The sequence below is a fragment of the Armigeres subalbatus genome, chromosome 3 (assembly GCF_024139115.2).
Source record: "Armigeres subalbatus isolate Guangzhou_Male chromosome 3, GZ_Asu_2, whole genome shotgun sequence".
Classification (NCBI taxonomy): Eukaryota; Metazoa; Arthropoda; class Insecta; order Diptera; family Culicidae; genus Armigeres; species Armigeres subalbatus.
Window position 1 is genome coordinate 6,839,402 of NC_085141.1, and position 16,225 is coordinate 6,855,626.

Sequence of the window (16,225 nt, forward strand, 5' to 3'; positions counted from 1 at the left end):
AGATTAATTGGCAGGAGCGGTGTCTGGAGCTGCAGCTCGAGTTGCACCGCTCGCGGAACCAGGCAGGACGAGTTCGCGATATGCTGCGTGAAAAGGTAGGGGCTAGGATAATTTTGGATGTTAGTTTCGTTCGTTCGTTGGTTTAAAACATCTGGCATGGTTGAAGTAATGGTGATTTTGGGTGCTACATGGTTGGCGTGATCGGAAACTGGTGATTGATGGCGTACAATCGAATGAATAGGGTAAGACGGTATAATGCGCCCCACCTGGCCAAAACGCCCCTCTTTGATTTCTAGAAAACTAAAACTAAGTAAGGGTAAAAATCAGTTGGTACCTTTAAATATTTGTAAAACCATCATACTATGTGAATGTGGAAGTATTTTTGTATAACATAATGAAAATAATAGCAAAATACAAAAAGTGACAGTTTTGATGTAACTTTTATTGTTTGTTTGCTCAATATTCTGGAGCGATGCTAGCATATTGTCCGCAACTGGAACAACTGTCTTGCACTGGAACACTCAGTTGGGCAACAAAATAACTTTTCTCAGTGATTAATGTAATAAAAATTTTTTTTCCATCTTCAAAAATGTAAAGGATTTCGAAAATATGTTTCACTGGTCAAAACGCCCCAGTGTAGGCAGGACGGTATGCCCTTACTAACTGGACACAAGCGCAGCGAGCCTGCAGCAGTTGCTTCCAAATTATATGGAAAATATTAAAATGTAATTCACACCTGCTTGAATGGACTTATGTTGTTTTTTTAATGTCAAGCACATAAGGATTTGTAACCTTTTTATTAAGGGATAGAAAAAATATTAATGGAGGGCTATGAAACGTCTCTGGCTAACGTGGGGCGTATTGCCCAGGCACTTTTTGAAATCCATTATTTCACGACTTTTCGAAAAAGCTTTATTACGTGTTCTCAGTAATATTTTAATATGACTACTCACAGACAATGCATTTTCGACTTTTTGGACTACCAAATAACACAATGTTTCCTTAAATTTTGTTGAAAAGTAAAAAGTTATCATAGGTGTTGCCTTAGGGGGGGGGCGTATTATACCGTCTTACCCTATATTATAACGGACAACATGTTTTGCTTGATCTTCTCATCTAGTAACTTATTCGACAACCGTATTAACGCATTACCATTCCAGATTTTTGATCTGTGAAAATGAATTTAGTGAAGGATTTTTTGACGAAATTTGAAACGTTGTATGGTACCTATTTGCCATAAAAGTTTTTTTTTCTTTTTTTATTTAAGAGACAAATTATGTCTATTATCGGAATGCTTCTCTCAAGAAATAAATTCTATTTCTTTCCCATGTAAGTGGATACGGATGAGCAAACCTCCGCCTTTCCATATCGAGTCAGCTGGCACCCTATTAAAGCTACTCACCTTTTAATTAGCACCCATTATGCCCAATTAGAACCTACTCATTAGATGGCGATGTTGTATATAGACTGAGCGCTATCGACTCTCGAACCATTAAGTAGCTCAACCCCTATTACGTAGCAAGCAGATGCCTTTCAATCGCTCCTTCAACGGCCCTCACAGCCGTCAAATCCGCACTTTTCCAGCAGCTAATTAATTAACTCTGTTTAACCTCTGCTCCGATCCGATCTTCTATCAAAGGAGGGCTCTATCTGATGGCTGGAGTTTCGTCCCAACGCCTACTACGGTTCAATCGTCTACTGCGTCAAGTGACTACAAAACAAGCCGCCGGCTTCTTCTTTTGCTGGAAAAGTGACAGACGTCGACAGCGAAACGTTACCGATGATGATGATGGGGTAGAAGGGGTGGTAATCAGTGGCGTGGAAAGCACAAAACGCGAACCCGAGCTAAATGAAAACTGATTATGGGAAACACCCTCACCATGACGCGTGGAGCAGTTTGTATCCTAACTTGTCACACGTCAAACAAGAACGGCTCACTTTACGTTTCCTTCTTAATTAGCGCCATCATTGTGATAATTGGCTTCTCGATTTCAACGTGACCCGTGTACCTGCCACCAAGGTATGATTTCGTTGTTTGCGTGCGTTTGTCGGTGTGCAGCTTTGCGGGCGGCAAACAAGTTCTCCTAATTAAATTTTTACCTCAAACGGAAGCTGTCAGAGAAGTTTCCGCTGTGGGTTGCGTTGGGAGGAGGAAATAATTACGAACAAAGGGTAGTCGGAGTAAAGCGGTGAATTATGTCGGAGTTGCTGTGGTAAATCAGTAGGCTTCGAACCGAATAACCGAAGCAAAGTTCAACCACCGCAATTTGCTTGGATATAATCCAGAACACAGCAAATGCCGATGTAGATCCATGCCGAAAGTCTTCACCCTGGTATCACTCTTTAAGATTTAGAGAAACCCAGATGACAATATATTTTCCATGCTCCGGGAAATTCCTTCTGACTTACTCCGCTCGAGCACCATCATCATCAGTCGTTGGGATGAACTGAAGCGGAACGAAAATCAATAACTTGTAACACAGTGCACATCCTGAGACTGTTTTGTGTGCCTCCACCTTCACCAGTCTTCTCCAATTTCCTGAAATCGGATACCGCCGGAGATGCATCTTCAGCCGTGCGTCGAGCCAAAATCCGGAACAGCACCCAACCCGTGTGTAGTTGCTGCTGTTCTGCTCTGATCCTAGGAAATATGAAAGGCATTTCTGTAGTCGACGTCGAATGTTTACTTTTTTGCGCTCCACTGTTCGAAGGAACGAACAGAACAGCAGTGAAACATAGCAGGCTTGGCATCATATCCGGTAGCATTGTCGGTCCCGGCTTGCTGTGTTCTGGCAGTCAGCTTAATGGAAGCCCAGCTCAAGTGGATGTAAAACCCGGCAAACGCGACACACAGGAACCAGCTTTCGGGAGGAATCGACCAGGGATGTCGGATGCTTTTAAAAGCCTAATTTTAAAATGGACGAAAAAATACTTTTTATGTTTGAAATCAATGAATGAATTTTTAAAAAATGCAACAATATTTTGGAGAAAAAAATCTTTTTCCTAGACTGAGCACCAAATTTGCATGTTTTTCATGCATTTTCACAGCAGCTCCAAATGAGGAAACATCTTCACACCTGGCAACCCAACATCAGCACCATCAGCAGAAGCATTCAGTTGAAAAGTGGGAGAGGATGCTTTATTAGTTTACCACAAAGACCCGCTACTCTTTGCCAGAGTGGCTGGTAGTGCGAAGTGGGCGGGGGTATTTGCCAGGGCAAACAACACAGAAGTCATCATCCCGACTGTAACAGTGGAGCTTCGTTCCGTTCGGACCAGTACCAACACCAATTGAACCGGACCGGCTGCCGCAATCGATTTACTTCCTAATGGACTGTACATACTTTATGCGCCCTTCCGCTGCTGGTTGCCAGCGCTGTCCGTGATTGTGTCATCCCCCTTAACCCTCGTATCGCACACCCTGCTGCGATACAGCCCTGCCCCGGGAACAAGCAACACAAATTGATCCAATATGTTGCATGCCAATGTTGTCATCATCGCAGTTGACCGATCCGCATTACTACGGTCCGACGTTCCGGTCGGCGTCGACGGTGCAAGAGCATCAGGAAGTGTGTTTTCTGTAATTGAGCTTTTGTGCGATGGATTGCATTTTGAACAATCCACGACGGGTCACAATGGCCGATGTGCCAGTAGGGGGGACGGTAGCGGTGAAGTGATCAAACATGGGTGGGAAAATGTAACCGAAAAAGCATTGTGACTTCCGGTCGCAAAAACCATGAACTATCTGCGTTAGCCGTTCAACGTGGAACAGGTTTCAGGGTTTCAAACCAAGGCATTAATTATGATCTAGCTACAGAAATGCAATGTGGAAAATGTGAATATTTGGTTGTTCAGTTTTAGCAAACAATCGACTGAAGCTCAGGTTTACTAGCGGTAAATGATAATCATTTTCAACAGGGAACCATTCAAAGAGATCCTTTGAACTGTTTTATTGGAGAGAACATATTTCCAAATCCTTGTGAAATTTAATAATATACAAATGCAAAAATGGTAACTTCGCTTAGATACCTCGCAGTTAATACCTGTGGAACTGCTAAATGAACGAGGCGGCAATGTCCCAGTGGGGAAAGTAATGCCAATAATAAGAAGAAGATAATTGCACTGAAATACTGAAACGAGGGCCGGGAGATTTAGGTTTGATGTTGAGGTGTTAAGGTGATTATACAATTAATTCCGTGGTGCATTTCATCGTTATCGTTATCGTTCTCTCAGCTTGGAATCTTGAAAAAATGAACAAGCACCTGGTTTCCAAGATGGCCAATTTGTGGCGTTGTAGTACAATCACAAGGCGATGTCAGTATGCATGTTTGCGAATAACACAATACAGTAAAGTGGATACTTTTACTGATTGACGTGATCTTACCCTCTTTTTACGTCACTAATTGGGGTGATGAAGAAGAATATGACGTAGAAGAATTATTCATTATTTTTACTCAATTTATTGATCTTTGGACACTTTTAAATACGATACTTAATCATAGCTTATACTAAGATCCAAATCCACTTTGTTATTTTTACATGTTCAAGCTCTTCCAAGAATGCCCTGGAGTTTGGCTGGAGTTTGATATTAGGGGAAACTTTATGGAAACCGGTAGAGAGCCCCTGTAATGGTTTTTCCATAGAGGGGCTGTCTATAAACCACGTAGACTTTTGAGGGGGGGGGGAGGGGTTTCGAAAAAGTCTACGATAGTCTACGAAGGGGGGCGGGGGTACACCAAAAGTCTACGTAGTCTTTTTTATGCATTTTTTTTTATTTTTATGAAAACGATTTATACAGCAGCTTCGTTTTTCGTTTGCAAGACTTTTCCTAAATAATCTCTTGGAATTCTCCATATAAATCTAATGAATTTCACTAAACTTAAAGTGAGAACTACGACTTAAAGCATGGATTTCACCGGGAAATTCTTCTGTGTTGAGCAGGAAAATTCTTAATTTTACTTGGATTTTATTGCAGATTCTACTAGAATTTCTTTCGATTTTCGGCAGGAACTTCTTAGTTGAATTGAAATTATGGCGTACTTCAAAGGATTTCTCGCTTAACTTTTCAAAAGGACCTAAGTAATATTTTTTCCATGAATTAATTTGAATAGCGCAATCAACAGAACAACATGAAAGCTTCTGATTGCAGTACTCAAATTAATTCATGAAAAAAATGTTACTTATGTCCTTTTGAAAAGTTAAGCGAGATTTTTTTTTAAATTTTACAAAGGAAGCATTTTGAGGTATCCAAGAAAAAGTCTTTGGCCAAAAGATATTCTTTGGAACTTGTAATGGGAAATTTCCCCAGAAATTCCCGCTAGAAACCCTTCAGAATATCTACTGGCGATTTTCCCGGAAGTCCCCGGAATTTTTTTTCCCAATTTCGGAAATTCTTCGGAATTTTTGCGAGGACATATTCTTTGGACATATAAGCAAAATTCTTCGAAATGCCCATGGAAGATTCTTCCCAAATTTCTTCGGCAATTCTAATGTAAATTCTTGGGAATTATCGATGGAAAATCTTCGGAATTGCTAAATAATTTGTAGAAAACTTTCACGAGAAATTATTTGAATTTCCCATCAAAAACTGTTTGAGTTTCCACAAAAAAGAATTTGCAATTTTTATAAAAAAAAGCCTCAGTAAATTTCAAGAAAATATATTCGATTTTTTTACGATAAATTCACTAACATTTCAATTGAAAATTGCCCATAATTTCAACCGAAAATTATTCAGAAAATCCTTTAAAGGTCCACAAGTTTTTTTTTAATTTCCTCAAGAAATTGCTCCATATTTGCAAGAGCAATTTAAAAATATCGTAGAAAACCATTCTAAATTTCCACGAGAAATATTTCGGAATGTTTGTTTAAAATTTAAATTACCTCGGAATTACCAAATCAAATGTGAATCCGGTAGCAGTATAATGAATTGGGGAAATATGCTCCAAAGAAGTTCCATGTGTGTTGTGAAAATCGTGAGGTTATTTCCGAATCATGTCAACTATGATCTTTTTCTTCACGAATGAAATTTGTTAAAATACGAAAGGCTAACCTCAAGTAAAAAGTACAGAATTGAGGAGTATTGGAACCAGAACTTTGTCTGCTAATGAGCGTTAATACCCTCCGGTGACAAAGATAGTGAACAGCCTCAGTTTCATCACATGACAATGATGCTTGATGTTTCGCAACGTAAGGAAGAATAATGAGTGATAAGGGCGTCGATGACAGAAAGTACGTTATGATTGTTAAATGGTTGTTAAATCTGTTTATGATTGTTAAATCCGCCTTGCGAGCCTTCGAGATAAGTCTCGAACAACAAAATTTTGAGCAAGTTATGTCAGAAATAATTCTGGCACAAGCCACTAAATGCAAAACTTTTGGATTGATATTATTTTAGAAATATCACATTTTTATAAAATGATTCTGTTTATTAACAATTAAGAATAGATACCCAAAAAACTAATGTGGAGGTAAATTAATTGGTCGGGTTTTTTAAATCTAAAATAAAACAAAAAAAAACTAATTAGATTTAAAAGATTTTTTAACTCGTGATTTTTTGGCCACCCAGTTTTTAATTTACTTTATTTAGTCTTCCATTTAAAAATTAAAGTTAATAAAAATTTGTGGGTTTCTAATAAGATACCATGGTTTTGTTGGATTTTCAAAATTTTCTTAAGAATGCCACATCGAGTTCAAAATCTCAAAAACTTCATTTAAATTAGTTATTAAATGGAAACTAGAACGATAAAAGCTTTGTTATATTTTATTTTTGATGTGTTTGTTATTGCCCAGAGATGGTCTAGTATTACAAGAACACATCGAGATTGAGATATATCGAGATGGGAATATTATCAAGATGTAGAAAGCAAAATGGTTTACTTATTGAAGGGATCGAGAAAACCAGGGAGAGGGAGAGGGAGAGATACCAAGATATAGAACGTCGAGATTTGAGTTGACTGTATTTTTAAAATTTTGTCATTATTTTGATTACTTTATATATTTTAAACAAACGATCCTACTACAGATTTATAAGCTTTGTGAGTCTAAATAGTTCATCGTCATAAGATCATTTTATAACATACTTTGGTTGTTATACAGAAAACTTTGAGCTCATATTAAACAACAAATGTTGTAATTATCAACATAAATTTGTGACACAACTTGTAACTCACTACCTGTTCCGGTGACGCCGGGTAGATACCTTCTCGAGATGTGTTACTTAATATGAGGTTCGATGGTCACATTGCAGAGCTTCTGGCTGATCCAATGAATACCATCCTCAATATCCAACTCCGTGGTACCTATGCGAGTGTCGCAGTCACTGGCCTCTTGCTTCTATCCTCTTCCTCCTTACGATTAACCTTCTTCGGATATTAGAAAAAACTTACGAATAAGATGTTGGGGTCATATTGACCCAGAAATGTAAATGCTTATAAAACAGTCTAATTATAACCGAATTGCAAAGTTTATATACCGTTCTAAAGATAAACTCATCAATTTTGTGGCTATGTGGTGATATGCTGGTTCTGGAGACAATGGCCACCGGGAAACGACTTCCACGGGGACCTTGTCGGTCATATAAGGGGAGCATAAAAATCGCTCTATATATGCCATTCGATCGCTAATTCTTCATATATTCTCTTAAAACGGTAATGTATGGTCCATGAGAGGGCTTCCGATGAAAGTGGCCACTCCTGGTACATGCAAGGTGCCCCCGGGGAACCCGCAGGAAGGGACATTTCCGTTTTAGCACCAAAATATACCGTGCGGCGGCTCTGTCGTCATGATTTTCCACAAAATATATGATAATGCGCTTGAAATCGCTAAGTGACCACACATTGTCCACTCTTGGAGCCTATGAGGTGCCCCCGTGGAACCCGTAAAAGAGGACATTTCCGTTATAGCACCAAAATATGTCGTGCGATAGCTCTTTCGTCATGATTTTCCACAAAATAGATGATTATGTGCTCGAAATCGATAATTGACCACATTGCCCAAGTAACAATGTCCATGCTTCTTGGATTTGTCTAATTCTTATTGCGGATTTATGACAGCAATCACGAAGCTGATTGCTCAGTTTTATTGGCGCTCTTATTGTTATCAATTAGCCTCCCATAAATCTGCTGAAAAATGCTTCAAACGTCAAATGCCTATTGACCATATGAACAGATCTATGGTAGTGATGAAGAGCGTAATAAATCCAATTTTCAACACTCGAATAAATCTACAATGTTTGGTCATAATGTGGTCAAATGAATTACCCCCATAAGAATGTTTGTATTGCGAAGAGTTTATGACGGTGTTTTATAAAAGCAAAATTTTTCTGATCAATTTCCATGATGGCCATATTGAAAACGGAAAAGCATTTCGCAGTCAGTGAAATATATCACTGAAATGCATGATTTAACGAAATTTTCACCGCTTATCATACTTGTTCCGATAAATAATTTTATTAATTAATAGTTTGGGCAAAATACTAATCGATTTAGAGGACATCCTAGATGTTATGGTAATCAATATTTTCGATTTATTTCCCGTAACTACGTTATATGGCCGGCGCGTGGTGTTCAACCTTATTTTTTTCACAATATTTGACCATAAAATCGGAAGCGCCTCATGATATACGAATTCAAAAATGATAACCTGGCTTAGAAACCTCGCAGTTAATAACTGTGGAAGTGCCTAATGAACACTAAGCTGCAAGGCGGCTCTGTCCCAGTGTGGGGATGTAATGTCAATAAGAAGAATAGTGAATCAATAGTGAATAGTGAATCGAAATAACAACCTGAAATAAAATATTATTTTGTTGTCATCATCATAATTTTCATCAACAATCCATTTTGTTATCTTTTTTCTGCAAAGATTTGTTTCTCTTTTTTTAATACAACATTTTGACAGCTGCCGCAGCCAAATTCCCTTTTTTGCGGGTGGTTTAAAAAGGGTTTCTAAATGCTCTTATAATAGGTTTATAGTGGTAATCTGGAGAGGGCCACTTGGCAATATCTTACTCTTATAGTGGTCATCAGAAGGTTGCCGTGTATTACTCGGTTTTATTGTTAGATCTTATAAATTGATCTTGAAAACCATTCTTAGAGCGGAATAAAACTTAAAATGTTACTTGGGTGGTCACTCTTGGAACCTATGAGGTGCCCCTTGGGGAACCCGTAGAAAGGAATATTTCCGTTTAAACTCAAAAATATGCCATGCGGTGGCTCATTCGTCATGATTTTCCACAAAATAGATGATTATGCGCTCGAAATCGATAAGTGACCACATTGGCCACTCTTGGAGCCTATGAGGTGCCCTCGGGGAATCCGTAAAAGAGGACATTTCCGTTTTAACACCAAAATATGCCGTGCGGCAGCTCTTTCGTCATGATTTTCCACAAAATAGATGATTATTTGTTTGAAATCGATAATTGACCACATTGGCCGTTCTTGGAGTCTACCAGGGACCCCCAGGGAACCCGTAGAATGGGATATTTTCGTTTTAACACCGAAACATGCCGAGCGGCGACTCTTTCGGTGTGTTTTCCCACCAAAGAGATGGTTATTCGCTCGAAATCATCCCTCGGAGAACACGTAGAAGATGACATTTCCGTTTAACACCGAAATATGTCGTGCGGCAGCTCTTTCGTCATGATTTTCCACAAAATAGATGATTATGCGCTTGAAATCGATAAGTGACCACAGGCCACTCTTGGAACCAATGAGATGCCCACGGGGAACCCGTAGATGGTGACATTTCCGTTTTTATACCGAAATGAACAAGTTACCACATTTTCCATTATGGAACCTATGAAGTACCGCCGTGGAGCTCATAGGAGAGGAAATTTCCGTTCTTTCTCTTACTCTTACTTAGGGCCGATGCCCACGTAGCGTGTTTTCAAGCTGCGTGCACGCCGTGTCCACGCAAGGTATCCGGCATCAAATGCAGTCGTGCACACGTTTACGTGTGCATTACTCCATTTGATGCTGGGTACCTTACGTGAACGCGGCGTGCAAGCAGCGTGAAAAAACTTTACGGGGACATCGGCCCTTAAAGACATGCCGTGCAGCGGCTCTTTCACTATAATTTTCCATCAAATAGTTGGTAATGCTCTTGAAATCAAATATCAACCCGGGGGAGCCCCAGGCCCAATTTCGGTAATTGTGGAGTGCCTTGAAGAATTCATTGAAAGTGTCTGTGCACACAAAATCTAACTCACTTTTGAGGAACTTTTCCTCAACCGAATTGCTCGCAGTAAATAGCATTCGCCGAAAATCCTGCCCTATTGTTTCCTATTGAAAATTGGCCAGATCGGACTATGGGCTCCGAAGTTATGGCCAAAATACTAATTTCAGCAGCTGCATGGGAAAATCACTTTTCTGGCACTTATGCTCATCCGATTGGCTTGCAATAAGTTGCGTTCAGCAGAAAGTTTTAGAATGCAGATAAACAAATATGAAAAATAAGAGCTATCTACCTATTAGTGTTATATTGGACTTTTCTTATATATTTCTCAATTCTTTTGAACGAACGATAAAGGCACCATCACCACTAGGTAGATTAATCTTGTTTTTTTTTCTATCAAATAGGTCATTCATTCTGAACTTAATATCTACAACCTACAAGGTACCCGCAGGAGTCTCACAGAAAGAGAGATTTTTTATATCAAAATGTTGCGTTTTCATATCATTGTCCACGGCGATCGGTGAAAACCTCAAACTTCTATGAGTCGATATTGAAGGGACCATCGACTAATGGTAATATCGAGATGCGGAATAGAAAATCCTTGGAGAGCTGTTCGAAAGAATCATCACAGTAGCCCAGAAACTATTTTTTTATTTGACTCAGTATACTCAATTTCAAATGAAGAACAATTTCAAGCGCATAACCAACTTTTTGAAGACTTGTGGCCAGGGTAGACAATGATAGACGAAGATAGAGCTGCCGCAAGTGGCACAGTACATTTGATATAACCATGAAATGTCCTCTACTACGGGTTCGCAGGGCATCTCAAAGGTTCCAAGAGTAGACAATATCACTAATCAACTCCAAGCACATGACCATCTATTTGGTAGAAAATAACAAAGAAAGAGCCACCGCACGGCATATTTTGGTGTTAAAATGGAAATGTACTCTTCTACGGGCTCCCGGGGGCACCTCATAGGTTCCAAGGGTGGACAATATGTCAATAATCGATTTCGAGGGCACCTATTTGGAGGAAAATCACGACGAAAGAGCCGCCGCATGACATATGTTGGTGTAAAAATGGAAATGCCATCTTCTACGTGTTCTCCGAGGGAGCCTTATAGGTTTCAAATGTAGCCAATGTGGTCACTTATCGATTTCGAGCGCACGTCCATCTGTTCGATGGGGAAACACCAAAAGAACCACCGCACGGCTTATATTGGTGTAAAAATGGAAATGTCCCCTTCTACGGGTTCCCTGGGGCCCCCTCATAGGTTCCAGGCGTTGCCAATGTGGTCACTTATCGATTTCAAGCGCATAATCATCTATTTTGTGGAAAATCATGACGACAGAGACGCTGCACGGCATATTTTAATGCTAAAACGAAATGTCCTCTCATACGGAATACCCCGGGGCACCTTGCTTGTACCAGGAGTGGCCAATGTGGTCTTTCATCGATTTCAAGCGCATTATCATCTATTTTGTGGAAAATCATGACGACAGAGCCGCCGCACGGTATATTTAGGTGCTACAACGGAAATGTCCCCTCTGCAGATTCCCCGGGGGCACCTCGCATGTACCAGGAGTGGCCAATGTGGTCACTTATCGATTTCAAGCGCATAACCATCTTATTGGTGGAAAATCATGACAAAAGAGCCGCCGCACGGCATATTTTGGTGCTAAAACGGAAATGTCCTCTCCTGCGGGTTCCCCGGGGCGCCTTGCATGCACCAAAAGTGGCCAATGTGGTCATTTATCGATTTCAAGCGCATAACCATCTGTTTGGTGGAAAATCATGACAAAAGAGCCGCCGCACGGCATATTTTCTTGCTAAAACGGAAATGTCCCCTCCTGCGGGTTCCCCGGGGGCACCTTGCATGTACCAGGAGTGGCCAATGTGGTCTTTTATCGATTTCAAGCGCATTATCATCTATTTGGTGGAGAATCATGACAAATGAGCCGCCACACGGCATATTTTGGTGCTAAAACGGAAACGTCCCCTCCTGCGGGTTCCCCGGGAGCACCTTGCATGTACCAGGAGTGGCCAATGTGGTCTTTTATCGATTTCAAGCGCATTATCATCTATTTTGTGGAAAATCATGACGACAGAGCCGCCGCACGGTATATTTTGGAGCTACAACGGAAATGTCCCCTCTGCAGATTCCCCGGGGGCACCTTGCATGTACCAGGAGTGGCCAATGTGATCACTTATCGATTTCAAGCGCATAACCATCTTATTGGTGGAAAATCATGACAAAAGAGCCGCCGCACGGCATATCTTGGTGCTAAAACGGAAATGTCCCCTCCTGCGGGTTCCCCGGGGCGCCTTGCATGCACCAAAAGTGGCCAATGTGGTCATTTATCGATTTCAAGCGCATAACCATCTGTTTGGTGGAAAATCATGACAAAAAAGCCGCCGCACGGCATATTTTCTTGCTAAAACAGAAATGTCCCCTCTTGCGGGTTCCCCGGGGGCACCTTGCATGTACCAGGAGTGGCCAATGTGGTCTTTTATCGATTTCAAGCGCATTATCATCTATTTGGTGGAGAATCATGACAAAAGAGCCGCCGCACGGCATATTTTGGTGCTAAAACGGAAACGTCCCCTCCTGCGGGTTCCCCGGGGGCACCTTGCATGTACCAGGAGTGGCCAATGTGGTCTTTTATCGATTTCAAGCGCATTATCATCTATTTTGTGGAAAATCATAACGACAGAGCTGCCGCACGGTATATTTTGGTGCTAAAACGGTGATGTCCCCTCCTGCGGGTTCCCCGGGGGCACCTTGCATGTACCAGGAGTGGCCAATGTGGTCATTTATCGATTTCAAGCGCATAACCATCTGTTTGGTGGAAAATCATGCCAAAAGAGCCGACGCACGGCATATTTTGGTGCTAAAACGGAAATGTCTTCTCCTCCGGGTTCCCCGGGGGCACCTTGCATGTACCAGGAGTGGCCAATGTGGTCTTTTATCGATTTCAAGCGCATTATCATCTATTTGGTGGAGAATCATGACAAAAGAGCCGCCGCACGGCATATTTTGGTGCTAAAACGGAAATGTCCCCTCCTGCGGGTTCCCCGGGGGCACCTTGCATGTACCAGGAGTGGCCAATGTGGTCTTTCATCGATTTCAAGCGCATTATCATCTATTTTGTGGAAAATCATGACGACAGAGCCGCCGCACGGTATATTTTGGTGCTACAACGGAAATGTCCCCTCCTGCGGGTTCCCCGGGGCGCCTTGCATGCACCAGGAGTGGCCAATGTGGTCACTAATCGATTTCAAGCGCATAACCATCTGATTGGTGGAAAATCATGACAAAAGAGCCGCCGCACGGCATATTTTGGTGCTAAAACGGAAATGTCCCCTCCTGCGGGTTCCCCGGGGCGCCTTGCATGCATCAGGAGTGGCTAATGTGGTCTGTTATCGATTTCAAGCGCATAACCATCTGATTGGTGGAAAATCATGACAAAAGAGCCGCCGCATGGCATATTTTGGTGCTAAAACGGAAATGTCCCCTCCTGCGGGTTCCCCGAGGGCACCTTGCTTGTAGCAGGAGTGGCCACCTTCGTCGGAAGCCCTCTCATGGACCATACATTACCGTTTTAAGAGAATATATGAAGAATTAGCGATCGAATGGCATATATGGAGCGATTTTTATGCTCCCCTTATATGACCGACAAGGTCCCCGTGGAAGTCGTTTCCCGGTGACCATTGTCTCCAGAACCAGCATATCACCACATAGCCACAAAATTGATGAGTTTATCTTTAGAACGGTATATAAACTTTGTAATTCGGTTATAATTTGACTGTTTTATAAGCATTTACATTTCTGGGTCAATATGACCCTAACATCTTATTCGTAACTTTTTTTGTGGGGTCGTTCCTGTTGCACCTTAAAATACTTTTTTCATGTCAGATGCTTCATTTCCACAAAATATTAAAAGTCAAGAAATTTCAGAACGATCGAATTATCAGATAAAAAGTTATTCTACTTTGAAGTTTCGTTTTGGGTCATATTGACCCCAACATCTTACTAAGGTTAAGATGGGCGTGGCCAGTAGCAGTAATCCTCATGCTTTTGTTGTTTTTGCCTTTTCTTGATAGCATTATAGATAAGGGTTTCAAAAACAAAAAAAACGTGTTTGCAGTCTTCGAAATCTACCGCAACAAGGCTAATGCAATTTGAAGCTCTTCTATACCCGGTTCCAGTGGCGTAGCAAGAAAATTGGTCTGGAAGGGGTTTTCTGAACATTTTATTTCCTCTAAAAAAATTGTCCTCTAAAAATTTCGTCTCTTAGGGGGGTTTTATGTCCTATATTTTTTACGCAATCGACGGACCACGGACGAGACCGTATTGGCCACGCCGAGAAGGGTTCTCTTCGCCCAATCGTTCATGCTTCCATTATCCTTATCCACTCCTTCCATGTCGACCAACATGTCCTTCTCGCCCTTTATACCACAGTTGATCGTCATCACCCATTCATTCCTACTTGCCCATTATTTTATTTTACAATTCTCACATTAACAATTTAAGCTTTACACAATTTTTACATTAAATTTTTTTCCAATTACAGTTTTTTACATTAATAACTTTTACATAAACAAGGTTTACATTAACATATTTTGACTATTCCTACTAAATTTAAGACAATTTCTAAAATCAACTCAACAGTTTCAAGACAAGACACACAAATTGAAATAAAATCTATGAGATATGTAACTGAACGGTTACACATGTCTATTTTTGATTTGACCATGGTGCCAATCTGGCAGGATTTATTTAGGGGGTTCTGGGTCAGGTGCAGTCAAAAACGGGTCATTTTTTTAAAACCATTGATAAATGGTAAAACCAGTCTTGCGACATATCAAACTTCATGATTTCGGAAGACAATCTCAATAGATGTGTTTTTGAAAGGATTTGGATACATTCGTCACGGCCGGAAGTGTTCCCGGAAACCTGGTTCCCTCAGGGAAGCGGACAAATTTCGACTAACATCAAAACCCATCTTGCGACATATCAAACTCCATGATTTTGAAAGACAAGTTCAATAGATGAGTTTTTGAGAGGTTTTCGACACAATGACCATATCCGGAAGTGGGAACCTGGTTCCCTCAAGGAAGTGGACAAATTTCGATTAGACGACTTTGAACGGAATTGAACGACCCCTTATCGGTCCTATTGGTATCTTTGGTGTTTTGATCTGAAATTATTTCAGAATTTCATTTAAAATTTCAATTATTATAATTTGGAAACTCAAAAATATGATTTTTTAAGCTTTCCCTAAGCTCCATTTGAAAATTCTTCAACTTCTTGAATTACTGTTGGAATTTTATTTGAAATTTTGTTATCATCTTCGAGAATATTGTTTGGAAACCAGCGGGAAATTCACCAGAAATTATTTCAAGAATTCATCCAAAAATTTCTACAGAGATGTAAACATTTTTAACGAATTTCTCCAGAAATTTCTTCAACAACTCTTTCAGAATGTTTGTTTAAGAATTCCTCCAGGAAATTTGTTGGGTAATAAATCAGAAATTTCATTGAGAATTCTCTCATGAATTCATCCTACAACCTTTATAAGGATTTCAACCAGCAATTCCTTCAGGAACTTCTTCAAGAAATCCTTCAGGACTTGTTTCATGGTACCTTTTAAGAACTCCTTCGAATATTCCCACAAAAATTCCATCGTGAATTCCGTCTGGAGGAATATACCGAAGCAGTTCCTGAAGGTTTTTTTAGTATAGCTCATGGAATTCTTGGAGTAGTTTTTCCGAGAAATTTCTTAGGGAATCTATTGAGAGATTAATAGAAAGATTCTTGAAGTAATTTCCGAAGAAACTTATGGAGGAACTCGAAGAAGAAAAGACTGGAGAATTTGTGAAAGAATTTGCAGAAGCGAAATTTGGGTGGAAGTACCAGACGAAAAATAGGGGACTATCGGAAGGAATTTCTGTCAAAGTTTCTGTAGGAATTTCTGGGAGAGTTTCAAGTATATAAAATTTCCGAGAAGTTTTCGTGTAAATTTAATTTCAAGAGGAATTTGTTCAGAGATG

General features: G+C 40.4%; 1 protein-coding gene across 1 annotated transcript in view; it reads left to right on the plus strand.

Annotated features, from left to right (window-relative positions):
- Positions 1-16,225, plus strand: part of LOC134220720 (uncharacterized protein CG43867-like) — an 840,013-nt gene that overhangs the window by 235,142 nt on the left and 588,646 nt on the right. The window contains 1 exon segment of the mRNA XM_062699822.1: positions 3-95. Within this exon segment, the coding sequence (XP_062555806.1) occupies positions 3-95 (93 nt within the window).